This window comes from Esox lucius, chromosome 2 (genome assembly GCF_011004845.1).
Source record: "Esox lucius isolate fEsoLuc1 chromosome 2, fEsoLuc1.pri, whole genome shotgun sequence".
Lineage (NCBI taxonomy): Eukaryota > Metazoa > Chordata > Actinopteri > Esociformes > Esocidae > Esox > Esox lucius.
The window spans coordinates 11844714-11872550 of record NC_047570.1 but is presented as its reverse complement, the minus strand read 5'-3'; the positions used below and the strand labels follow the sequence as shown (position 1 = coordinate 11872550).

Sequence of the window (27837 nt, the reverse complement as noted above, 5' to 3'; positions counted from 1 at the left end):
CAAAAGTTGTATAAAAGGAGAACATTATATCTGCTATTACGTTATATATATATATAACTGTGTGTGTATGTATATGTGTGTGTGTGTGGTTTTATATAAATATATATAAAAAAACAACGCGCAGAAGCAATGGATTCTGGGAGTGTAGTTTGAAGTAGCTGTAGACTGAGATGGATACTTTTTACAGTATAAGGTGGATACCGCAAACGAGACTTCAATACCCAGACAAATAGCCTTTTTTTTTTTTTTTGCTGTAAGGCTTGTTATAGAGATATGTCGTGAACTATCCTTTGCTACAATTCGCGGATCTTTAAATCATCTTAATGTATCTGTTCAGTTGTTTGTATAACACGAGTATTTCTAGATCTAATAATCTGCGCAGCGACCTGCTAGTCTTTTGGAGTCTCGTCAACCAGCACTCTCTTGTAATGTTTACTTCTTTCGTTCTTCGGGCCGGCGTGTCCTCTCGAGCTCTAGTGTGTCGGACTGATGTAGCTAAGGTTGGCTAATGTATACGTATTTTTGGCTTAATTCATAAACTCTGCTCATGTGACCGATGTCGATTCGTTAGGAGCGTATTTGATGTACTAGCAGTAAATACTCCCAGGTACAGTTGAGAACGAAGTGCGAGCAGAGATCAGCGTTCATGATGGCGATGTTTCGCAGCTTTGTGTCGGCTACTCACCTCAGGCATCATCAGCAGCAGAATGGGGCAGCCGCGGCAGCCACTGGTGAGAGTCTCGAGAGCCAGTTTTCATGCCCAATTTGCCTGGAGGTGTATCATAAACCTGTCAGCATAGCAAGCTGTGCACACACGTAAGTTGACGGATTTGTGATCTCTTGCTTCTCATACAAATGTCTCGTACTTACAAAAACAAATTTTGACACTTACAGCTGTCAAGCATTTTTTGGTGGGTAAATGCTTGACAAAAGGAAAGGATTAGAAATACAATTATCTCAGCAAACAACCACAGAAAAACCGGTTATAAACCACCCTTCTAGTCCCATACTTGGATAGGGGATGGTATTTTCTAAGGATTCCTACATGCAAAATTCAAGGGAGTTCAGTGGAACAAAGCGAAACGCAATACTGACATGAAATAGATTATCGTCAAGACGGATTTGATGAGAAATTTGGGGAAACCGCTTGTTAATTAATAGTAGACACAAATCACAGAGAAAATGCGTGTCCATCGTGCCTAACGCGCTATAAATTATGTTACCGAAATCAAAAATAACTACACAAGGATACTCTTGCATTGTTTAATGTCTCGGATTTCCTTAGCAGTTTAGCACTCTTAGAATCCGAATAATTTATGTTGTTTGTTTTCTCACCACAGCATCCGACCAAGCTTGCCACTATCCAAGCTTGCAAGTTCCACTTTTTGTTATTTGTATACACGTCTCAAACCAAGGTTGGTGGGGTGTATTATGCATTTGCGTACAGGCTCTCTCTTCAGTATGTATAAATTGGCATCCGTTTTAAAGATATTACAAGTGAAAAACCTATCACGTAGCCTACTCACTCATTTTCATTTAAATGATCTATTATTTTTGTCCGAAAATGTATTTTCCTCTACATTTTATGTGCTTGGAGCTCAACATAATAACTTAACGGCTGAACTAATTTCGTAAATCGTTGAGTTTTGTTTAGTCAGCCATCGGTAATGCATCACCAATGTGTCACTTGCTGTATGTCTTTGAGGATCTGCCTCTGCAATTGAGCATACTGTAGCTTGCATCCGATGTCTGCGCCATATCTCTCACTTTGATCTTATCACATGGATTCACATTGTTATTATTTTTTTCTATCTAGTTGTGTCTTTCTAGCGTTATCGAATAGGAACTTGCGAATAAGAATTTTGTTGTCCATTCTAATGTGTATTCTTGTTATACGATTAATGCACAGGGGAACTTGAACATCCCATGAATAGAATACTACTGATTGAGGATTGCTGAGTAGTGGTTGTAAAATGAGATCAAAATCGTGTTATGGACATGTGCATACGTGTATAATATGTCTGGAACAAGTAGTCTAATCTCACCTTAGTATTTTTACAAACTATCCACACTTTTTAAGAACATACTCACTATAAGGATTATTATTTGAAACCAAGGAGTCTACATCTCTTTTTTTTTTTTTATATTATTTGGAATTATATTTGAAAAGGTTCAGGAACCACATCACAAGTTATTTACTAAAAATACCTAGTTTCCCAAAATTGTGTCTTACTAGCAGTTACACTGAAACTAAAAAATGTACATGTTGTCGATTCTAAATTGTACTTTTTAAGGGTGACCTGATGTACTTTCTTCACCTGTCAATGCTGAAGATGACTGGTATTTAGAAAGCCCCTCTCTTTTAATCATCTTTTTGGAGAGTGTGTGTACAGGAATGAATGTGTTGACAGTATTGGAACCGGCCAAACAAACATTTCCTCTTGCCCTGTTGGGACAATGCTTTATTATGACAATGACAATAGGAACGTAATATGGCTGCTCATTCAAAGATGGATTTCTAGGGTAGGTCTGACTCAAATATATATTTCTTGTCTTTATTGTGTTGTTAGACTGGTGGGTGGATTGGATTGTCTGCTCTCAGGATGTGCCTCTTTCCCTTTGAAGATGATCCGATACTTATCTAGATACATAAGCCCCGTTACAATACAGAAATGCACAGCTTTAGTGTGCAGCGATTTGATTTGATTAGACGAACAAATTGGTAGGATACAGTTAGATATCATTAGATGCAGTAAGATTTATTTTCCCTATTAGTTTCTGATGGAGCTCACGAGTTGGGCCTCTTCAAAACTGATCTTTCTGGGCTGACATTTGTGTGTAGGATGTGGTGTGTTTAAAAATCTTATTGGTCTCATACACTATAGCATTTGTTTTTCATGTAGCAAAAATCTTTTGTCTTGGCATATAGAGAATACACTGGTTTAAGTAAGTCAATGTAAAATAAGAACGATGAAGTGCAGTTATGTACAATTACTATTTACAAATACAATAAAACATAAGAAATCAACTAATAAGGTAAAAATACATTGAAAATGTACAGTGAGGGAAAAAATTATTTGATCCCCTGCTGAATTTTGTACGTTTGCCCACTGACAAAGAAATGATCAGTCTATAATTTTAATGGTAGGTTTATTTGAACAGTGATAGACAGAATAACAACAACAAAAAATCCAGAAAAAAACCTGACCTACCCCAGTAAAATGAATCCCATGCAAATTGGAAAGTTGTTGTTAGGACAAGCAATTTTGGCCATCCTCTTTATGAAATTATAAGCATTGTCAGTATATCTATAATATAACCATATACACTGAATAAAATCAAAACCACTTAAACGATTGCTACTTCCTAACCTGAACAATTAAAATCAAATCAAAGCACTTATCAACAGGTAGCCCTGTAGACTGATTCTTTGGGAGCTTTCATCTAGTTGCCTGGTCAATGCTCAAACTTACACTGTAGCAGTCCATTTGTCACAAAAGGCAAGGCTTATTTTCAGAAGGTAGAAAAAATAATAGGCTAATGTGAGCAGAAAGGTTTGAGGTCTTGTTGGATAAACTACTCATCTTCAACATTTAAACCATCCCTGACCAAGCCAATTCACCATAACTGACCACCCCTGCACCTTTTGAATTTGAAGTGTCAGGTTAAGCATAAGTTACATATCAGTTGAACCTTGTGTGGGAATACAAGGTCATCCTTTGTTCATTGAGCCTTTTAATCCTTAAATGACATTCAGCTTCTCTGTGTCTCTCTTAACTGACATGAATTCAGGCCAATCCAATTGGTGTGATCTGCTCCCTGGATGTCAACAGCTCACATCAAACAATGTTTCACCATCGCTGAGGTTAACATTTACACAACCCATCCTCTTCCTCATAGAGTGCCCAAGTAGATAACAGAACTAGTAGGCTGTTCTGCTGACCCACGTCCTGGCATCTATCAGTGAGGACATTTTTGCCAATTGGTTATATGCCCTTTATTTTTAAATTGTATTACCTTGTGATGGCACGACTCTTCTACTAGGGATGTGCATGACAAATATTTTCACTATCGATAATTCCTCAGTTTTTGTCGTCGCATAGTCGACCCCATCCACTCGTGCCAAAAAGACAGGTACTAAATGAAAAAAAAAGAGAAAGTAAATTGTAATTTGTTATGCAATAAATTCAAAAATGTAGTTAACCTCAATAACATTTTAGTATAAACAATAAGGGTAGATATACTTTTACTCCGGACACATTCTGATTCAGAAATACCATAACAGCAGCTAATAACTTGCATTGGCCTGTCAAGTCGTTAGTAAGTGATTTATTTCTAATTATTGTTACAAGCTTTCCCATTAATTACAATTGGAAATGGACTATAAACTTTGTCAAAAAACTTGCATAGTCTCCCATGAATCAGTGCAGAGATATGAGGAAATTGCCATACAGTAGCTAACTCCTGGCCATAACAACAAAATACAAAATGTATTAGACCATCTAGCCAGATATTTCTATATACAGTCCCTTAAAACTATACATATCAAACGAAACTACACTTAATATAAAGTCAGAGTTACAACAAAAAAGAAACAAAATCTGGCTAGTGCAACCATATATGCAAGCTCTTAACTAAAATGTAAAGAATCATTAGGCCATGTCCATATTATTATGATCATTTACACTCACCTAAAGGATTATTAGGAAAACCATACTAATACTGTGTTTGACCCCCTTTCGCCTTCAGAACTGCCTTAATTCTATGTGGCATTTATTCAACAAGGTGCTGAAAGCATTCTTTAGAAAAGTTGGCCCAAATTGATAGGATAGCATCTTGCAGTTGATGGAGATTTGTGGGATGCACATCCAGGGCACGAAGCTCCCGTTCCACCACATCCCAAAGATGCTCTATTGGGTTGAGATCTGGTGACTGTGGGGGCCATTTCAGTACACTGAACTCATTGTCATGTTCAAGAAACCAATTTGAAATGATTCAAGCTTTGTGACATGGTGCATTATCCTGCTGGAAGTAGCCATCAGAGGATGGGTACATGGTGGTCATAAAGGGATGGACATGGTCAGAAACAATACTCAGGTAGGCTGTGGCATTTAAACGATGCCCCATTGGCACTAAGGGGCCTAAAGTGTGCCAAGAAAACATCCCCCACACCAATACACCACCACCAGCAGCCTGCACAGTGGTAACAAGGCATGATGGATCCATGTTCTCATTCTGTTTAGGCCAAATTCTGACTCTACCATCTGAATGTCTCAACAGAAATCGAGACTCATCAGACCAGGCAACATTCTTCCTGTCTTCAACTGTCCAATTTTGGTGAGCTTGTGCAAATTGTAGCCTCTTTTTCCCATTTGTAGTGGAGATGAGTGGTACCCGGTGGGGTCTTCTGCTGTTGTAGCCCATCCGCCTCAAGGTTGTGCGTGTTGTGACTTCACAAATGCTTTGCTGCATACTTCGGTTGTAACGAGTGATTATTTGAGTCAAAGTTGCTCTTCTATCAGCTTGAATCAGTCGGTCCATTCTCCTCTGACCTCTAGCATCAACAAGGCATTTTCGCCCACAGGACTGCCGCATACTGGATGTTTTTCCCTTTTCACACCATACTTTGTAATCCCTAGAAATGGTTGTGGGTGAAAATCCCAGTAACTGAGCAGATTGTGAAATGCTCAGACCGGACCGTCTGGCACCAGCAACCATGCCATGCTCAAAATTGCTTAAATCACCTTTCTTTCCCATTCTGACATTCAGTTTGGAGTTCAGGAGATTGTCTTGACCAGGACCAAACCCCTAAATGCATTGAAGCAACTGCCATGTGATTGGTTGATTAGATAATTGTATTAATAAGAAATTGAACAGGTGTCCCTAATAATCCTTTAGGTGAGTGTATTCTCGTTTAGTAAAATTACCATGTTCACATGCTCCGAGAGTAGACGAGTAGGCTTACGTAGTCTGTTGACTATCAGGCCAGTACGAATGCACAGGTATGCTTTCGCTAGCCATGATTATTTACTGTACTTGGCCTTTAGCCAGATGTGTTTAATCTATTAAAAAAATAATTATTATTATTACTGCTGCCAAGTGAGTTAATCGGTGCGATTTTTGTTTGTAACTTTCGAAAAATAGATTAACTTCTCGATAACTTCAATCCTTGTCGAAATGTTGACAGTTCGACTATTTGTTCTCACCCCTATCTTCTACCATATAGATGTATTTATTATTTAATTTGGAAGCAAATATCTGCGAGTACATTTCAAGTCCCACACCCACAAGGACTATTCAATAATAATCCTCATCGTATTTTATTCCAAACCTCTGTAAAACTCTGTCTCCAGAGCATCCAAGTTTGTCTTGTTCTCACACCCCAATCTGGACTAAGGTTTAAGCCAGCCCTAACCCTTATTCCTTGCCAGTGGCAAGGTCTCCTGCTGGCTCCTTTAACCCGTCCCCATTCTTATCTAGAACATAGACAAAAATCTCAATGACAAATTGCCTTGTCTTACAGCATAGCACACATAAGCATAACCCATTCCAATAACACACCTGCTCAAAACCATTCAAATCCTCTCTCTTTTTCTTTATCTCTCTATCTCTCGCCATCTAACCCAATCTTCCTCACCTGCTGTGAGTAAGCTAAACACAAGTACTCCTCCTGACCCACCCTTGACCAAGCAGCGTGTCGGCACACCTTTCACTGTCTCTGGTTCCTATTCACTGTCTTCGCTGCTCGGCAGAGCTGCTGCCAGGGAGATTGAACACAGGTCTCCCAGAAGAGCCTATTACAGCTCTCTCTGGCCATGGGGTGATCATTTACTCCACAGTCATTCACCACGTTCTTCCAAAACAAATGTATGTTTTGCTTACGCATGCAGTCTCTCTCACACACGTCTGCACACACACACACACACACACACACACACACACACACACACAGACAGACTCGTGCACCTGGTTTGCCTCCCGGGGTATTGGCATAGAGCTCACTCCCACACAGTGTCTTTGAGTGACCGATGCTCAGGTTGAATTTCAGGCCTGTCGTCTATGGCCAAACGGTTGAGCCCCTCTCCATTAACAGGACAGTATTCTGTATTGCTATTCTAGCTACAACAGCAAAAACAATCAAATAAGTTGCTAAGTGCAATTGCAGCCTGGCAGAAAATGAATCATCTGTGTGGTCTGTGATGTTGGGCTATGCTACATCTAGGTGGGCTGTCACTGGTAGAGGGTAGCCTCAAAGTCTGACTGTCCCGAGAAACTTTGTTACATTTCATTGGTTTAATATGCTGTCTGAATTAAGGGAGTTGTTTCAATACAGTGTCACTACCAACAGAGTTTAATTGTACTGAAGGAGAACTGAACTGAAGCAGTTTTTCCAGCCATGTAGGCGAACTAAAGTAGTTGTTTCAGTACAGAGCCAATACTAATGGAGGTTGTTCTAGTAGTGTCTGTATTAACGGGTTGTGTCAGTAGTGTCAGTACTAACAAGGGTTGTTTCACTATTGTATCTGTAATAAAGAGGGTTGTTTCAGTGAGGTGTCAGAACTAATGGGAGTTGTTTTAATTTACCAGTCATGCAGACAGTTATTTCCTAAATTTCCTAAGATCTATTGGGCTTCTTTTACAAAGAGTAGTTAGCTATTTTTAAGCCAGAGCTGAGTGATGAGATGGTTCTTCTTTGCTTCTTCTGTGTGAAACTGTAGTTTCACATTCTAGCCTACTGTTTGATTGTCATGTCTAAAGCTTAGAATTTGATAAAGAGCTGTGTTGTATACATAAAATAATAAATATAGGAACTGTATAGCGGCCTTCCGTGGCTTGTTTCACTGGGGTATAAAAATCTGTCAGCATGGAAATTCAAACAACTTACAAATGAAACATGACAAATTGTTGTTGACTTGAAAACATTTGTATGTTTTGTACACTTAATATTAAAAGGGCAGTAGTTTAGATGTTGAAAGCCAGTGGTAAACCTGCCTAGTGGAGCAAGCAAGTGCATCTTGCCACAATACACAGTGAGGAAGATTTTGGGAAGTTCGGCAGGCAAAGAAATTCCAAGGGCCACATATTGATTGTTTCAGTCAGTGACAGAAAAATGAAGCAGCACATGTAAACACCTGGAGTTTGCTAAAAGGTGTTACATTTGAATGGTAAGCGTGTGCTACGATCAGATGAACTGAAAACAGAGCGATTTGGAACACAAACTCCAGCAGTGGGTATGGCGTTAAAAGAACGATGTATATGCAAACAATAACCTTGTACCTATGGAGGGGGATGTTTCGTGTTATGGAGGTTTTTGCTTCAACTGGCCCTGGGCCCTAGTTATGGTCAACAGCCTCATAACCTACCGGCACACAGATATTTTAAAACCTGGTTGCCTCTGCTAGGAGGCTGAAAACTTGGCTGCAAGACAATGACCCAAAAGTACATGTCGATGTCCAGAAAGTATCGGTTAATTGACCTTAAAATCAACATTTTGCAATGGCGTTCTCAGTCTCAGGACATGAATGAAAACCTGTGGTTTGAATTACAATGATTTTAACTCAAGGACCTATTTTGTGAACTCACACAATTGAAATGCTAGCCTGGGTTTTTTTAAGCTGTCCAGCTGGAAAATTGGAAACTTGCTGCTGCTCAGTATGGCTCGCTAGCAGATGCTGTGTTTGTACACAGAAAGTGACATGGTTGGAAATGAAAATGTTCTTTCGTGAGGCTCATTGTCATGCAAGTTGCGATTTTGAGACATCTAACCGTCTGCTGCTGGAGTTCTGTGATGTCAAGCCTTTATTTCTGTCCTCTGACGCTACAGCGACGAGCCCATCTGACAGCCTGTGAAAAGAGACTTGTTTTTGCTGAGGATGATGCTTCCCGAAAGTCATGGGCAAACTCTGCTAACAAAGATTGCGTGAAATACCCTGGTGAACTCAGACCTTCTCTGCCCTTTTCCTACACTGTGTGTTTGCTCATGGAAAACACAGCTTTATTAGATTGTAGCCTAAACTGTGAGGTGCAGGAGCATATTTACTGTATTGTATCTATGAGGAGTACATCGAGCTGAGTTGCAGAAGGTGAGGAGAGAACTCCCAGGTTTCCCGGCTGTACTAACACCTGGCTTAATTTGCTCTCATTACCTCTGCTGAAGTAGCAGCAAATATCTCTCTCAGAGCATCCCTCTCCATTCCCTCTCCCTTCCTCGAACAGGAAACAAGAGCAGCTTGCTCCATTTCTTCAGGGAGAGGGAGGTGGGAAGGTCAGATAAAATCTACAAGATTACGGTTCTCTCCTTATTTCACCACCTTGTCCCTGTTTCCTTGGGATAGGGGTTTGCTGTCTGGTGTGGCAGACGAGGCCAGTGTCTCTTTGTGTAATGGGGAGAGATGTGTGAGGATATCTCTTCCCTTTGGTGAGGCTGTCTTACTTCTGTAATATTTTGAGCACCTACAGGATGTAACGATCACATTACTGCTGTAATGCAACCGCTACCCAACTGCCTGTCTTGTATCCATTGGTGAGCATTTCATGTAAAGACTCAGCAAAGCTCTTGGTGAAAGTCTTCTTAACTAGGAAGTACAGTGTTTCAACATCCCTATGCTCATATTTGACTGTTTAACCCACTACTATGTCAGCGCCACACAACAATTTATTTATTTATCATTTTTCTCGTCTGTCTGTTTGTCGGTAGGACATGCAAGAGGGATGTTGTTTCAGCACTGTTGTCCAGTGCATTAGTGCCCTTATAATAAGTGTGTTTGGTTCCATGCTATTCCTTAAGATGGTTATTCTATGAAACACTTTCCACTGCCGACAGTCCTTCATCACTGCCCAGACACAGGGCTTCACCACATCGCAGCTGATTAAAAGCTCCCAAAATAATATATTTTGGAACGGCAAATATGTTTGAGTCCCTCTCTCTTATCTTTTTTTATTGATCTATAAATAGGAGTTTGGAATAGTTCTCCCACATCCCTGCAGATTGTGTTTGTGATCGTAACTCTGAATGAGGAAGAAATGTAAACTTCTCTTTTCATCTAACCTGCTAAACACCAACATTTGCAAAAGGTCAGACTGACTGACCAACTTGTACTTCAAACAACAAGCAACTGACTCAGGCTTGTGACAAATGTACACACACAGTCACACACACCAACATTTTAGGTTGTTAGATCTCAGTCTCATCCTTGCATCAATTATTTTGCCAACATGCAGGTTTTCCCACTTACAAAGCATGTAGAAGTCTGTAATTTTTATCATAGGTACTCTTCAACTGTGAGTGACGGAATCTATGATTTATAAGTAATGAATTAGCATTTTATTGCATGACATAAGTATTTGATACATCAGAAAAGCAGAACTTAATATTTGGTACAGAAAACTTTGTTTTCAATTACAGAGATCATATGTTTCCTGTAGTTCTTGATCAGGTTTGCACACACTGCAGCAGGGATTTTGGCCCACTTCTCCATACAGACCTTCTCCAGATCCTTCAGGTTTCGGGGCTGTCGCTGGGCAATACAGACTTTCAGCTCCCTCCAAAGATTTTCTATTGGGTTCAGGTCTAGAGACTGGCTAGGCCACTCCAGGACCTTGAGATGCTTCTTACGGAGCCACTCCTTAGTTGCCCTGGCTGTTTGTTTCGGGTCGTTGTCATGCTGGAAGACACAGCCACGACCCATCTTCAATGCTCTTACTGAGGGAAGGAGGTTGCTGGCCAAGATCTCGTAATACACGGCCCCATCCATCATCCCCTCAATACTGTGCAGTCGTCCTGTGCCCTTTGCAGAAAAGCATCCCCAAAGAATGATGTTTCCACCTCCATGCTTCACATGTTCTTGGGGTTGTACTCATCCTTCTTCTTCCTCCAAACACATCGAGTGGAGTTGAGACCAAAAAGCCCATCCCAGCCTTGTGCAGGTCTACAATTTTATCCCTGATGTCCTTACACAGCTCTCTGGTCTTGGCCATTGTGGAGAGGTTGGAGTCTGTTTGTATGATTTCAATAATACCCACACACTCAATCAATGTGATTTTCTGGATTTTTGTTTTAGATTCCGTCTCTCACAGTTGAAGTGTACCTATGATTAAAAATTACAGACCTCTACATGCTTTGTAAGTAGGAAAATCTGCAAAATCGGCAGTGTATGTGTTATTTCATAGTTCTGATGTCTTCATTATTATGCTACAATGTGGAAAATATAAAAAAATACCCTTGAATGAGTTGGTGTGTCCAAACATTTGCTACTCTACCTTCTTTGCGCCCAACGGACAGCTACTTTCAACCTGTATTTATTGGCTTATTAAAGTTGTTAAACATTAGCGGTGTCGTATAGTAGTGAAATAATAATAATAGCGTACCCGGTTGAGTCTAGGGAGACATTCAATTAATTCTCGAAAATTGCAGCACAGTTGTCTGTAGATCGTTGTTCTCACTGTTATATACATAATGTGCATGTCTATTTAGAACAGTGGTCAGTCACACACTTTCTTGAGATTGATAGTACGTGACTTCCTGGAAGAGAATCTAAACACAGAGGTTCTCTTGTCAACAACGTATCTAGATGAGCTTAATTGCAATTAAACATTCATTCATACAACAATAAAACATCAGAATACTACATTTAATAGAAAAAACAAGGTAAATAGATTTGTACCAATGTTAAAATAACTTTGAACCTGTATTTAATTGAAAAAAATCCTAAAATATAACTGATTTAATTAGTTTAGCGGATAACCCTACTTGCCCCTGTAAGTGGATCTAAGTGCCTTGCTTCGGGGCCCAGTGACACTTTCACTTTGTCTGTCTGGATATTTTAACCAGCAACCTAACAGTTACTTCAACAAACATCTGACGCCCCCTCTTGTATCATTCAATTATTTAATATGTAATTACCAGCTTCTACACTCATTTCTCCAACCAAATGTTTTCCAGGTATTGTGGGCTCTCTTCACAATAGGCCCTAGGCCTACTCACTTGGCCTAATTAATGCCTATTCATCATTTCATCTTAACGTAGGCATAGGCTGTACTTCATCCGCTTCTAAGCTCAGCAGTGGGTGGATAGAAACAGAAACAGATCTACTACTGCTTCAAATGTAACCATGTTTTGACTAGACAGAATTTGACTGAAATGTCTTGTATAAGAATTTGGCCCTGTGTTTTGACTGAAAGATGTCTTGTATAAGAATTTTACCGTGTTTTGGGGTTTCCTAGTTATCTGTGCAGTAACAGATACATTGGTCATGTATCTGGATGAATATGGAAGGACTTGGGTTAGATGTGTTTTGCTATTAAAACTAATCACATGCTAATGTGATCAAATGGTGCTCCAAACACAGTGCCATTACCTTAATAGGCTCTCTGCTGTGTTGTGAAGAGTTTATTACCCACTTGATTAGCCTGCCTGACCCCAGACCGCATGGCTCAGACAACCACAAATGACAGAAGCTCTGATGGAACTGGTAAGGCCCCCTGGTTGTGGCTATTTATGGAGGTTTGAATTCTGAAGTGCAGCTTCGCTCCTTTCATATAATTTTGTTCACTATGAAATAAGGGGCGCTTCATGGGGTGCTGTCTGGACAGTGTTGTATTGGTGTCCGTGGCTGCTCAGGCCAGAACTCGGAGGAGATCATGTTAAACGGAACCATCGACAGATGAGTTAACCCTGAGCCAGTTCAGTGTAGACCCCCAGGTAGAAGGGGGTCCTGAGGAGGTAGGAGGGGCTTTTGGTGTAAGTCCCTCCCCAGTAGCCTCCTCCCACACCATATCCCCACTCTGTCTTCACACCTGTCTTTTCTCTAATGGGAGAGTAGTTGCTGAACAGGAGGGTTTTTTTACGAGGCAAAGAGTTGTGCTGTCAAATCAACAAATGAAGTAGCAGGTGTGCTTAGCAGTTGTTCTTGGCACGTTAGTAGCTACTCTCAAAGATGGTTACTAATAGGCTAGACAGTGAAATGGGTAAGTGTGGGTCGAGTAATGATTTAGATGAACAGAACAATGGTGTTTTTCTAAATCTGAACATTTAGATGAATAGAAGAATGATGTGTTGGTTCTGTGCTGAAAGATGTTGCATAGGGCAGGCTTCATTGTCCAAATGTTTTATTTTTATGTGCTGAATCAATCGAGCTTTGTCCTCTGCCCTTCCCTGACCTCTGCAGCTCTGAGCCATGAGAAACCGAGAAGTCCATCCTCACCCTGTCATTCTGTGCTGCCTTGGCAACTGAAGGCGGTGTGGCCGCCGCTCGACATCGGGGCAATAATGCATCCGGCAGCACTGTAAAAAAATGACATGATTCAGTGCTCCGACGGTACCATGAACTCCTGGTTCGTTTGTCAAGGGAGATGTCACCTCCTTCCTAAGCCCGGCCTGCAATAGGCTAGCCCTCCTCCCCCTGCCATAGACTAGACCCCTCCCCCGTGTTAGGATAGCCCCCTTCCCTCACTGTGATAGGCTAGCCCCCTGCCCCCCACAATAGGCTTTACCGACCACTGACTGGTTTATTCAGCCGTGACCATGCACAACCATTCTCTCTAAACAATCGCTCTTATTCACTTTGCATTTAGACTTCTAGGTTTCATTCGTCATCAGCTCAGTCTCTTCCTGACATCGGTTGTATGAGTTGGCCCCATGTGCTCTGACTGACTGACTGTCTGTTTTCTGCACAGGTTCTGTGGGGAATGTCTGCAGCCCTGCCTCCAGGTCCCCTCCCCCCTCTGCCCTCTTTGCCGCATGCCTTTCGACCCAAAGAAGGTGGACAAGTCTTCCAGTGTGGAAAAACAGCTGTCCAACTACAAAGCCCCCTGTAGGGGCTGCAATAAGAAGGTCGACTGGACTGCTTCAAACTTATCAATCCACAACACATACTGTACAGACTCAGAACCATAAACACATGCCCAGACGTTCTCTCTGCTCATTTATTTACTTAGTTCTCTCTGTCTCCTGTCTCACTCCTTTCTCTCCACTGGCGGGCCCCAGGTGTCTCTGGTCAAAATGAGGTCACACATCTCCTCTTGCACAAAGGTCCAGGAACAGATGGCCAACTGCCCAAAGTTTGTGCCTGTGGTCCCCACTTCACAGCCAATCCCCAGGTAAGCTCTCTGGGGAGTTGTCCGTCGCTCCTGGAAGCCATGTCAGACACTAACATCTCTGTCCATTTTAACAGACTGAAGAGATTACAGTCAAAACTTCAGTCCCAGTATTGATCTGAGGAGCCACACTCCCTGAACATTTCAGCCCAACTACTATGTCTTATGAGTCATGCTGTCCTGTGGTGTTTCTGTCTCTCTAGGAGGTTGCAAATACCTTTTAAGGTACAAGGATTAGGGAGAGTTGTTTTTCTGCTGATGCATGAACACTTTCCAATGAAGTTCCCTTAAAAACACTCAGACTCTTCCAGATGCAAATACCGGTTCCGTAATCAGCCTCCATTCTGTTTCACAGAGTGCCACCTTATAATAATGCACAAGGGAGAGATGGTCCCTGATGCCAAAACATTTTTTTTTTTGGAAAGGTGGTGCCAAAAGCAGCAGGCGTGATGGCAACAGACCATTCCCTAATGTGAATGCTCATTTATTCAGTTGTGACCAGGTGAGCTCAGATTCACATTAATAGATGCAGCCCCATGTTAAGTGGTCAGCCTACCCAGTGTTGAGCCTATTCCGCACTGTCCGAGAATCAACATCGCAGAACGCACACCGCTGCCTTGTCTCTACGCCAGTGTTTCCCAATCCTGGTCCTCGGGACCCAAAGGGGTGCATGTTTTTGTTTTTGCCCAAGCACTCACACACCTGTTTTAAATGTTGCTCTACCACTTACACACTTGAATGACGTATTCAACCTATCATGAGGTCCTTAAATTGAATCAGGTGTTGCTAGGGAAAAAACAAAAACATGCACCCCTTTGGGTCCCCAGGACCAGGATTGGGAAACACTGCTCTAAGCACCAACAGAATAAGCAATGTCCCCACATTTATATGCATTGAGTGGACCAGCAAATTAGTGAAAAACAAGCTGATTTTCAATCCGACTAATACAAGTTCATTATTCAGGTGACAGACACTGTCTGAGTTAAACGGTACGACAGCTAACCACTAGGTGACTAGTTTTCAGACTCATTAGGTCTGGTCTTAGACTGAGAAGCTTTTTAAATGTAACATTTCTACTGAGATTTCATCATTGCCTACAACTTCATTAGTGTCAGGGAAATCAGCCCTTAGTGGCGTGACAAGAAAATACAATCCACTCACTCATTTCATGGGCTCCTCGCATTCTGCAGTATCGTTGACAATGACCTTTAAATAATTGTTTAAAGACTGATATTTCCAGTCTCTCCTGGCCCTTGCCTCTCCTACCCTGGTGTGTTGTTATACTTTTTAAATTGGAAAATTTGATTGGATAAAAAAAAATTATCAGCGAGAGATATCTAGTTTTAGCTCACACGAACGAACAGAGTTAAACGGTTCTGTGAGGTTTGTTGTGCAAACCAAATCCACTTCTCATCAGTATGATCAAATATTTCCTCGACTTTTATGAAGTGGAAACATCAGTAGTTTTTATTATGTAACCAACCACGCCTTGTGTTGTCATGTAAACCACTTGACATCCATAGGAAGAGCCATGTATTTGTCCCCCACAACAGGGCATTTCAAATTCTTGCTGTGATGTGAAAAGGGACTATTTCCCCGGGGAATAAAGGGCTGGTTCACGTGCCCCCCATGCGTACCGCCCACCTGATCTTCCACCCCTGTGGAGAGAGGTATAGAGGCAGAGAGATGGAAGGTTGATGAGAGGCAGTTAATTAGCTCTTCAAAGACAAGGATGTTGATTCCCTCCCTCAGAGTTTCTGTCTGGAAGTCATGTATCGGTCTTTCTCTCTGAAGGGTCCATCTGTTTCTGTCTGTTTGTGTTTCTGCCTGCCTGTCTTTGTTTGTCTGAGGATCTGTCTGTCTGTCTGAAGGGTCCATTTGTCCATCTCTGTCTGTCCCTGTCTTTGTGTTCTGTCTAACGGGTCTGTCAAAAGGCTCTGTCTTAAGGCCCTGTTTCTCAGAAGGGTCTGTCTGGAGGGTGTGTGGGTCTGGATGGTCTACCTATCTGTTTGTTGGAGTGGTCTGTCTGTCTAAAGGGTCGCTACCTGGAGTCTGTCAGAAGGTTCTGTTTGTCTGAAGGATCCACCCTGTCTGTCTGTGTATTTGAAGGTTCTGTCAGTCTTTCTGTGTGAAGGGTCTCTGTCCAAAGGGTCTGTAAAAGGGGGGTCTGTCCGAAGAGTCTGTCTGACTGAAGTGTCTGTCTTTTTGTCTGAAGGGTGTGTCTGTCTGTCTGTCTGTCTGAAGGGCCTGTCCAAAAGGTTGGTCTGTCTGAAGTGTCTGTGACCAACTCAGCCAGAGGAGGTCTTATTCTCAGCTAGTCCTTTTTTGTTGACAGATTTTATATTTTCTCTTTTAAGATTTAAAAATGTCAACACAAAGGATATTGGGTCAACTATAATATGACTTCCTAACTATTTTTGTTTTTGCACTACACTACACTAGCCTGGCCGATGAAACTTACAGCGCAGAGAAAGCTGTTCTGGTCAGGAGCTTATTGTAACCACAATATATGCTCTGAAAATGTGTGACAGTTTGGATAGGTTCTTATTTACTAGCTATTTGCATGCACAACAGTGTGATCTTCCTCATCAGTTCATGATGGCAGAGATTTTGCAAATAGACATGACAGTTTAGATTCTGTTTGCGGCTATGCTTTAGTAAAACAGATTAGGATTTGTTCAGTTTGAAATGGATATATATATAACCAACGATGCATCCTCTTCATTATCATCACATCTTGCGTATAATATCAAAAAACGAAGTCAGGAGGGTTGTGAGTCCGGTTTCAGCCAGACCAGTGGATAACATCCTAATATTAGAATAATGGTAAATGGATCCATGATTTTGGTGTTTGTCTACTCATTGGCCTTGTTGCTAAGCTCTAGGGCATGGCACTTGTAATGCCAGGGTCGGGGGTTCAATTTCCACTGATGGCCAGTACAAGAAAGTATGAAAACATATGCACACACAAGTGTGGCTTTGAATGAGACGGTCTGCTAAATGGTTTAGCGCCGGTTTCACAGACACAGATTAGGCCTAGTCTAGGACCAAAAAATCAAGCTCAATTGAGTTTTCTATTGAACTAGATTTTTTTTGTCCTAAGCTAGGCTTTAATTCATGTCTGTAAAACCGGCCCTTAATGTTCAATATAAACATTATTCTTTTTAAACAAGACTAAATCTGGTAGCGATTAACCGGACTCAATCTGAACCAATCATCTATTTTTGGACAACAGTAGACAGTACATTAATTTGTACTGTACTAAAATCCTCTGTACTATACTATACAAACTTGAACTACCTTTCAGCTTCAGTGGACGTCTGGTGTCAGCCTGTGCTCAGTGTTTGAGGAGGCTGGTTACAGTAAATAGGAAGTAAGAGGGCTAGTGAATAATGGTTAAGTGTTGGGCAAGGTGAATTGCAGTCATTCTGTTGCACTCATTCTGTTGCACAATACCTTGTTTATTTTCACGAGCTAAATTATGTATCAGTTAAAACATCCTTGTTACCTCTGTGAACCTTTATTACAAACTTCACATTTCTGTTGTCCGTAGTCCTTTTACATGAAAATGGCCCTAAACTGTAATTTTTATGCCCAAGGATGCATTTCTGTTATCTTGAATTCAGTTTAATTAGTATATTTTTGGGAGTTTGTCCAAGGACATGTTTTATTACCATACAATATACTTCTTTAAAGTCATTGTCTGCCATGGAGGATGATACGTTAGTGTGAGAATAGGCCCAGTTGCCTTGCAGTATGCTGATAATATAGCGAATATGTTCACATTGTTAAAACCCTGTTGTAATGTTGGCATCTTCCCTTTTGTTGGAATAGTGCTACACTGGAACACTTACCCACCACCAATAGGAACGCTGCATACCTACATGGTTTCCAATCCGGCTCCTACTGAAAACCTTTTGTCTTTTTGCCTGCAGCAATATTCCGAACCGCTCCACCTTTTTATGCCCATTCTGCGGAGCTCGCAACCTCGACCAGCAAGAACTACTGAAACACTGCATGGAGAACCACCGCAACGATCCCAACAGAGTGGTCAGTCTCCTCTTATAGCCTGAATATACCTGGTCCACTCCGGTCTTAGTCAAGCATTTATGTTTTCATGTGGAGTGTTACTCTAAACCCACATAGATGCATTCTGGTTTGGGGTAGAGGTGGCGGTTATTGATTGGTTGGTTTGTCTCCAGGTGTGTCCTGTATGTTCATCCATGCCCTGGGGAGACCCTAGCTACAAGAGCTCCAACTTCCTCCAGCACCTTCTCCACCGGCACAAGTTCTCTTACGACACGTTTGTGGTGAGGATAAGGGATGGGATCCGGACATGCCGTTAACTGCTCTGTAGATGGGACGAGAACAGATTTCTGTTGTCTGCTCTGTAGATGGCACGAGAACAGATTTCTGTTGTCTGCTCTGTAGATGGGACGAGAACAGATTTCTGTTGTCTGCTCTGTAGATGGGACGAGAACAGATTTCTGTTGTCTGCTCTGTAGATGGGACGAGAACAGATTTCTGTTGTCTGCTCTGTAGATGGGACGAGAACAGATTTCTGTTGTCTGCTCTGTAGATGGGACGAGAACAGATTTCTGTTGTCTGCTCTGTAGATGGGACGAGAACAGATTTCTGTTGTGTGCTCTGTAGATGGGACGAGAACAGATTTCTGTTGTCTGCTCTGTAGATGGGACGAGAACAGATTTCTGTTGTCTGCTCTGTAGATGGGACGAGAACAGATTTCTGTTGTCTGCTCTGTAGATGGGATGAGAACAGATTTCTGTTGTCTGCTCTGTAGATGGGACGAGAACAGATTTCTGTTGTCTGCTCTGTAGATGGGACGAGAACAGATTTCTGTTGTCTGCTCTGTAGATGGCACGAGAACAGATTTCTGTTGTCTGCTCTGTAGATGGGACGAGAACAGATTTCTGTTGTCTGCTCTGTAGATGGGACGAGAACAGATTTCTGTTGTCTGCTCTGTAGATGGGACGAGAACAGATTTCTGTTGTCTGCTCTGTAGATGGGACGAGAACAGATTTCTGTTGTCTGCTCTGTAGATGGGACGAGAACAGATTTCTGTTGTCTGCTCTGTAGATGGGACGAGAACAGATTTCTGTTGTGTGCTCTGTAGATGGGACGAGAACAGATTTCTGTTGTCTGCTCTGTAGATGGGACGAGAACAGATTTCTGTTGTCTGCTCTGTAGATGGGACGAGAACAGATTTCTGTTGTCTGCTCTGTAGATGGGACGAGAACAGATTTCCATTGTCTGCTCTGTAGATGGGATGAGAACAGATCTGTTGACTGTGCTGGAACTATGTGTAATGGAACTGTGATATTCTAGGACTGAGTCTGCTTAGTTGATTTGGTGTCCAGGATTGTTTGCTGATTAAGTGACTGTTTACTTTGTGTTCGCAGGACTACAGCATTGACGAGGAGGCATCTCTGCAGGCAGCCCTGGCCATGTCCTGTAAAATCAAATGTTAAACTGAGTGACCGTGTGACTCTGTGTTTGCAGGACTACAGTATTGATGAAGAGGCGGCGCTACAGGCAGCCCTGGCCCTCTCCCTGGCAGAGAACTGAGAGCCTCCTGTGACTCATCCACCCCCACTCTGCTGTCTGGGGGAGGTGCTTCCACCCTGGCACCCTCCACTAGCTCTGTCTCCTTCTCTGGATCCACCCCCTGCCCAGCCGCCTCCCAGGGAGAGCTTGGAGGGACCTGCCCTAGACTCACATTCTGAGCGGTCCAGAGGGATTCTCTCCCTGTCCCTGTCTGGCTACCTGGCCCATCATCGACTCTGCACAGCTGCTTAGCTTCACAAGGCCCAATTACATAATTTCCTCTCGGCTAGCAGCATCCTGTTTATTTTCCTGGCCACCAATCAGCATCGTCAGGGGCGGGGTCAACAGCTGCAATTTAGCAGCCACAATGCAACTTGTACTTCATGGGCATTTGTATTACTTTTGGCAATATTTATGTTTCAAAAAAATTATAATTTAAGGCATTTTAATACTGTATTTCTTGTTTTGTTTATCACTGTTCAAATTATGACAATATTTGGGTAAAATATATTATTTCCTTTTACAATTTATGATAATTTGATGATTTTTTTGGAATGACAGAGTCAGTGTGCTAAGCTTTCCAAGGTGACATCTAGAGTCCCAGACTGAGAAGAGCATTCTCACATTATCACAGCTACAATAAATGGCTTTAACATTTGCAATGCAAATCAAAACTCGCTAGCAAACTATCCCCTTTTTTTATTCAGAGTTCTTGTTAATACTTCATTCAGAGTTCTTGTAAAACCTGCACTTGTTACCATTTTCTACATAACTAGACTGTAGATTGTTCTTATTTCATAGTTAAGAATAATTATATTACTGCATTATTTCTCCACTCTGCTGTTACTCTAATATTTTTATGAAGCACCAGTCAAAATGAAATATATATTTTTTAAACAAGAAAGTAAAACTTTCATTGGGAATGTGTTAGTTGTTTTACCTTATCTTACAAAGGAATCCTTGGTAGCCCACTGTTACTGCTGGAATCAAAGTTGTTAGCGGGAGATTAAGGCCTGTGTGTAATGTATAAGACCAAACACAAGAGGGCAGCCCTGTCTCAAAGACCAATACAAATAGAGCCACAACCATTGTCATGCAATGTCTAGTGTTACTCAGTCAGTGTTAACTCAAGTTATGTTTATTACCATGCACAGTATTGTAAAGCATGACCATGCCTTGCCTAAATGTATGACCTGTTTAGTGGCCACTAAGAAGAAGGGAAATTGACATTTTAAAGGGCAAGACAGAGAATGCGATAACATTAGGGAAGTTGGATTAGTCGTGGTTGATTTTGTTGTTGCCCTATAGGAGTGTTATTGTTTTTGTAAAAGGTTTGAACACATTTTGTTCTGATACTGAAATGTATATGTAACCGTGTACTTTGCTGCACCGTACAGAATATGAGAAGTAGTCCATTTACCTCTGTGCATCCACACTGTCCCCTACCTCTCCAAAACCCACAGTCACAGCTGTGAAAATCTGTTGGAATATACCATGCATATTCCTGGCATGTTACAGTGAGTTGTTGAAGACACCCACTTTTCTGATAGCACAATAGTCATTTAAGTCTTTTCAGAATAGCTGCATATTGAATAATTATTTTAACTCTGTGATTCAAAAGAATATAATGATGAAAGTGTTGGCCTAAAGTAAATTTCTGAGGGCGAACTATATTTTTCAGGAGTAGGAAACCCTTTGAGTTAGCGCTGAAACTGATTATGGACGTGTTTTTGAGATACTGTTAGGTTGTTCTCACCATCGGAGGAGGATGTGAATGGTGATTACTTGTTACTTAATTGACTAGTAACAATATAATGGCCCTTTTATTTGTTTGTTGAGATTTTACATTAGAAAACGCAACATTTAGGTTCAGGTCCCGGTTGAAGGGTAACTCGGAATGAGATGTTTTATATCTTAATCATGTTATATTTTATTCCACACAGAGGAATGCATTAAAACATTGCACTTTAATTAATCTAAAATATATTTTGTAGAAGGGTATTTGTTCTTTTTTTAAATTACCTTTATTTCACTGTGTACATTCCATGATGGATAATAAATTGTGCCTGTTTTTCTGTGAAAAGGAGGAAGGGTTTGGTTTAATCTCAGTCATAACACGGATGTTTTGGAGAACAGGGATTGTACAAAATGTACAGTCAGTTCATCTGTTGTATCATAAATATTGTATTAATGAATATAGATTGCAAAACCAATGAGAAAACAAACCCAGAAATACAGTAAGTAATTGTGGCAAACAGAAATTGTCTTGTCAAGTTATTCCTGGAGAGAATTCATTCTTGTTTGAAGAACTTTGACATTATATTTTTGGTGTTCAAGTCTGTCATACATGTTAATAGTACCATATTGGCACATGGTAGCTATTTAAGAAAAATATTAATATCACATGACATCAAGGAATTATTATGCATCTTACATTTTAGCATTCACTTGGCCTTTTTCAGTACTTAATGATGCTTTTTATAAATGTTTGTATGGTAAAAGTGTTGTATGTTTAGAGCAGCATTTGTGTGTACACTGTAGCCTAACATGCTGATTTTTAGAGAGACTTGATGTTGTATTTCATATTCCTTTGGTTTTGACCTGACCTTAAGTATCCCTGAAATGTATATTTTTCACTTGTTTTGTATTGTTCCATTCAGGCATAATGCCACTACTGTCAGCATCCCAGAAGTAATGCCACTACTGCTTTTGGCCAAAACGCCAGGCCAAAATGAGGTCTCCTTAAAGAAAACTCCACTTTGCAGTCAGGTCACACCTTGATTGACCAAATGCAATAAAAACTCCTTTATTACCATTGTTGGGCCATATTTGGTCAATGGTTTCACTGAGACTTTGTCTTTTTCGGGACTTGGTTAGGCTGACGGGAAAAAGACTGTCTGAGAAGACCGGCTGTCCCTAGACAGAGCCTTTGTCTCTTTGACCTCCACCCTCAGTTTTCCTGGGAGTGCCATATGTAATGTCATATGTCACTTAGTCTACCATGAGACTTCTGCAAAACAGTGTCAGGCTGATGTTGTCCTCCCCTGTGGGACAGAGCTGTAGTCACTTTGATAAGGTTTCCTTTGCCTAGTGGTCCCTAGACCTACTCTAGGGCTTTGTCATAGCACGTGTGTTAAATGTGATTTTTGCATTGTAGAAATATTAAAAGGGGAGTTTTTACATGTTGCCTTATTGTCACTTATTATTGTCACTCTGGGGTAGGTGATCCCCAAAGGTGTAGGAAATTGCTACGGTCAACAAGGCTTTATGAAAAGTGTTTAAGCACATAATAAAAATCTAAACATTTCCTCCAAACCAACTCTCATCTCCAACTAATCAACTAATCATTATTTCTGAATAATGCCTCTGCAAATAAATATTTCCATTACACCATGTTTGCATGATACAAAGATGCAAATATGGTTTTATGGAATAGTGTTTTTTTTTCTGCAAAGAATTCAGAGGGATATTATCCAGAATAAGATTTGAATGTACTTAGGGTTTGTTTGGAGCACTTTAGAGCATTTTACAACATGTTTAGACACGTTTTTACATTTCAGTCAATGGAAAGTGATGACTCCATGATACAACCATTTCTCTGTAACGAAACAATTTATGTAGAAAACTATTTTGGGGATCAACTTCAAGCCCACGAAGAGTGACAAGGCCTTGTAAAAATGGGTGGAGATCCCTTTTATTTGTAACAGTACTAACACTGGCTGATTATGACGTTGACAATGCTAACAGTGTGGATATTCAAGTTGTAAACACTGAAGTTTTAATAAGGTACTTATTAGTGTATTTGTAGCAGGCTTTTCCCCTCAATAAAAAACACTGACCCATCCCATATTTTTGTTGCCGCTATTTTCGCTTCATACCTAGATGGGGTCCTAACTTATTTACTCCTTTGTGACATTATTTCACATAGTTGACTCAAAGCTCGACACAGTGACTTTGATCAGGAGAAGACCCCTGTTTTCTTCTGGTATGTAACAAGTGCCATATAGGGAGGTGTAAGACATTGTGTACAGCGCATAATTACTGGAAGTGAATAGACGCCTGACAATCTCCTCTAGTGGGGGCCTTTTTCAACAGGAGAATGGGGGCATCCAGAGCTTACTGTGGACCCAAGAGGCCAGTAAACAATCACTGGTTGCCAGGGAGATCCTTGTCTTTGGAGGTGCTGTTGCTGGAAGGCGACAGAGGCGGTCTGTTACAACACTACGGCACCCGGGTGACAGCAGATGGGCAGCAAGCATGCAGAGCTTCCAAACCTACGTGGCCGTCAGGAGGCCGCGGCGCCGCCTATAGCGCAACTTCCCTCACACTCCAGACTTACTTTTTTTTGGCAGAGCTCAGACTGGCATCCAAACTGAAGCCCTCACCCAATAATAATGTATCTACTTTGCCCGGGATTAGAACCTCCCCCGACCCTATTGACAGTGGTAATGGGATTGTCTGCCTTTCTAAATGGGACAGAAGCTGGTTGCCAGGTGAATAGATATGGCATTGTCGAGCTGTTGAGTTCAGACACTTATGTTTTGAGTGAGAGTGAGGGTGTTGCTATAGTCTGGGGTAGTCCATAAGGGGGTACTAAGGTTCCTAACTGTAGCTCCTCAAGGTGAAGTGGCCCAATTAACCACGGTCTAAACACAGCCCAGGGCAGCCACAGTGACCTGGGCTGCACCGGAGGAGGCCTTTGATTGGGCTGCAGTCTGGTGGCATTCGTTGTGTTATGTTAATATAACTGAGAATTGGTTAAAGACCTTTCAAACTCCACACAAACACTATTCAAACCTGTTGAAAACATTTTCCTCATTACCGCTCGTCATCCCTTAAGATCCTCTGGTTGGTTTCCTCAATGCATGTTTTAATGAAGACTGTTGCAAGGAAAACCGTCAGAGAAGAGAAAACACTCCACTCAGCCGAAAATACAGAAATGACACTACAATGACCATTTCACAATGAAGAGAAAATGCTTTGGTGTATTTTGCATTTTCAAGATGATTGTCTAATAATTTTAAATCAAAATGATGTGATGTTTCCTCATCTGCACTTCAGATAAATATGGGATTATTTATTTTAAGCGCTGCGGATGATGTAAGCTTCCTCTTTTGAGTACCTTCCACTATGGTAGTCAAGCACTCTATGTTCACAGCGTCTTCTGTCCCAAGAACACCTGGCCTTTGAACCGCCTGTCCATATCAATCCCCTTCTAGGGCCTGGGAACCAGGCATGGGTCACCCACAGATGAGCTGCCTTTACATGCAGGGCATGCATACTGTACAGGCAAGAAGACAGAAAAAAGGGGATGGTCTGTAAATAGAAATGTATGTTGAGCTTTCATTTCCACGTTTGATGATTATCAAAAGCACACATGTAGGCCTACTGATCTTTGACATTGTTAATGGAGGGTATTTCACATCATGTTGACATCACTTTCTTGTATTTCTACTAATCAGACATTCATTTTCATCGTCAGGACCAATATTGTTGGCAGGTCATTAATCAAATGTTGAAAAGGATATTCCGTTTCTGTCACTATGCACACTGAAGAGGGACTACTCTAAGTAATTGGACAACTTTAACTATGGGGTTAAACGTCAGGCCATGGAAAGTGAATACGGTGAGCAAGCAGGAGTCAGCTTGGACAAAAACAACCTAAGATATCAGATGGAAAATAGGGTGGGAGCTTTGGCTGATTTAAACAGGCCTCTAAATGTTACCAAGCTGCACCTGTTCGGGCTTGTGGAGCTTTTTTCCACAACAAGTGGACAGATTTAATTACCCGCCCTGAATCCCCCCACCCCCAGTCAACAGCAGCATAGTGCCGGGTAACAAGTGCAACACATAGCATTCATACGTAGTGTGTCACGGAGTTACAGGAGAAAGATATATTTATATATGCCCAACACACACCGTGGAAAATATTCCACAAATCTGAATCGGTGCAAGGCTGTGCGGAGGTCGTTTACAAAAATATCCCCCCAGGCCAGATAGCATCCGCTGGATAGACTAAAAATAGTGCCATTTTGTCTTCACGGGGGCTATAAGTGGCAACTGGGTTTGTATTACTATGCTGCTACGCAATGGAGTAGTGGCATGCTTATTATAAACAGGTTATCTCCAGTATTTATAGACCTGAACATTTGTATTAATAACCATATAGAAATTACCTGGCCAGATAACCCGGCTTTACTCTAACTGAGCCGTAATCAATTTATGATTTGATGGCGTTGCCATGCCAATGGTTGGGCGTGGATAGCAAGGGTATGTCCATGATGTGCTCATAGGACAGCACCCACTGGGAAAATGTATATGACCGCCTTCCTGTACCACAAACGTTAAACCTCAAGTTGAAACCAGTTTCAACATGTGTGTCTATAGGGCATTTAGTTACAAACCATATAGGTCATTTAGTTACAAACCAGCTATAGAACGTGATTGCATAGCTTTTGGCAAAGATGCTGTTTTTGTTGGTTGTTGCACCATTCTGTTGGCCATTTTGCCTACTGTTCAAGAATTGACTGCTCAAATTCTTCAAATGTTTGTGAGGTGCACTGCCACTGCTGGCTACACCAGAACAGTCCAGCGTTAGTTTTCATAATGGATGAAGTATCATTCTGACAGACTTTTTATGTCTGTTTGACGTTTTTGTGTTTGGACACTGGTTTGAACACTACACTCCAAAATGCCTGCTAATTTCATGAATACCTAATTTGTTCATTGATGAACATAATGCAACTGCTAAAGGAGACAGAAGTCAATGTAATAACTAATCAAAAGGTATTTCAGAGGAGTCCAGTAAAGAGTCCAGACCTGAATCAAACTCAAACCTTATTGTGTGTGCTGGAAACAGGTGTTGGTGGAAGGAACTAGAAATAGAGCAGTTTGCTGCTGGAACGTGGGCTAATTTCATTGTGGAAAGTTACATTTAACTCATTAATGGACACAAGGGTTTGAATGCAGTTTTGAGTAAAATAATGTAATTCATAAATAAAGAAATTATATAATATTCTAAATACATTTTGTACACTTTGTAGACCAATTAATTATTTAAATATAATTAATATGTGAAGAAATATGGAATTATTTAGGAAAGGTGCAAGGTTGTGTACATAGTGTCATACTCAGTTGTATCTGTAATATAGATGACTGATGTTGAAACTAATATACACATGTACTGTGGATATAAAAAGTCTACACACCCCTGTTATAATGCCAGGTTGTTGTGATGTAAAAGAATGAGACAAAGTTAAATCATGTCAGAATTTTCTCCACTTTTAATGTGACCTATAATGTGAACAATTCAATTGAAAAACAAACTGAAATCTCAGAGGGGGAAAAGTGAAAAATAAAAACCTTACAATAACTTGGTTGCATAAATGTGGGGATGTGGCTGTGTTCAGAATTAACCAATCACATTCAAACTCATGTTAAATAGAAGTCATTACACACTTGCCATAATTTATAGTGTTCTAGTAGGATTTTCCTGACATTTTCTTAGTTGCATCTCAGAGCAAAAGCCATGGTCCGCAGAGAGCTTCCAAAGCATCAGAGGGATCTGAGAAAAATGTCAGACTAAATCGCTATGTCAGACTGAAACCTCAAATGGTCAAATGTGAGGATGACCTATCTAGTTATGTTTGGCAAGTTGTGGATAAGTCATTGGGTACTCCACAAGTCTGACCTCTATGGGAGGGTGGCAAGAAGAAGAACTACTACTTAAAAAAGGCAACATCAAGTATCGTGGGAGCTTTGCAAAAAAGCACATTGTAGATTCCGAAGCCACGTCGCCTGATTGCAAAACGGTATCTCTGGCAAAAACCCAATACATATTTCCTCCCTAAGAACACCATGCCTAAAGCATGGCGGTGGCAGCATCCTGTTGTGGTAGTGTTTTTCTTCAGCAGGGACTGGAAAAGGGATAGTGCAAAATACAGACCGATTCTTGAGGAGAACATGCAGGCCTCTGCCAGGAAGTTGAAAATGTGAGGATGGTTCACATTTCATCATGGCAATGACCCAAAGCACACTGCCAAAGCATCCATACAGTATCTGAAGGACAAGAATGTGAATGTCCTTGAGTGGGATTGTCAGAGCTCCAACCTAAATCCCATTTAGAATCTGTGGAAGGACTTGAAGAGTTTAATACATGATCACAATACGTGGTCACAA

General features: G+C 41.2%; 1 protein-coding gene across 3 annotated transcripts; it reads left to right on the top strand.

Moving 5' to 3' along the window:
• Positions 1 to 183: 183 nt before the first annotated feature.
• LOC105017005 (E3 ubiquitin-protein ligase RNF166) lies at positions 184 to 23502 on the top strand. Of its 3 annotated transcripts, none has more exons than XM_010881285.5 (6): positions 184 to 816; positions 13675 to 13831; positions 13985 to 14097; positions 18030 to 18144; positions 18297 to 18404; positions 19615 to 23502. In XM_010881285.5, the coding sequence occupies exons 1-6, from the start codon at positions 647 to 649 to the stop codon at positions 19678 to 19680; spliced, it is 729 nt and encodes a 242-aa protein (XP_010879587.1). In that variant the 5' UTR covers positions 184 to 646; the 3' UTR covers positions 19681 to 23502. The 3 variants fall into 3 exon arrangements, with proteins under 3 accessions (XP_010879587.1, XP_010879580.1, XP_012993652.1); XM_010881278.4 differs by having other exon boundaries at positions 190 to 816; positions 19515 to 23502; XM_013138198.4 differs by lacking the exon at positions 184 to 816 and adding an exon at positions 11678 to 13332 and having other exon boundaries at positions 19515 to 23502.
• The last annotated feature ends 4335 nt before the right edge of the window (positions 23503 to 27837 follow it).

Bases quoted from the DNA above. Each gene is read 5' to 3' on its own strand.
- LOC105017005 (XM_010881278.4), top strand. From the start codon at position 647: ATGATGGCGATGTTTCGCAGCTTTGTGTCGGCTACTCACCTCAGGCAT. The intron at 14,098-18,029 runs GTAAGCTCTCTG...TTTTGCCTGCAG, and splicing joins ACTTCACAGCCAATCCCCAG to CAATATTCCGAACCGCTCCA. The intron at 18,405-19,514 runs GTGAGGATAAGG...TTGTGTTCGCAG, and splicing joins TCTCTTACGACACGTTTGTG to GACTACAGCATTGACGAGGA.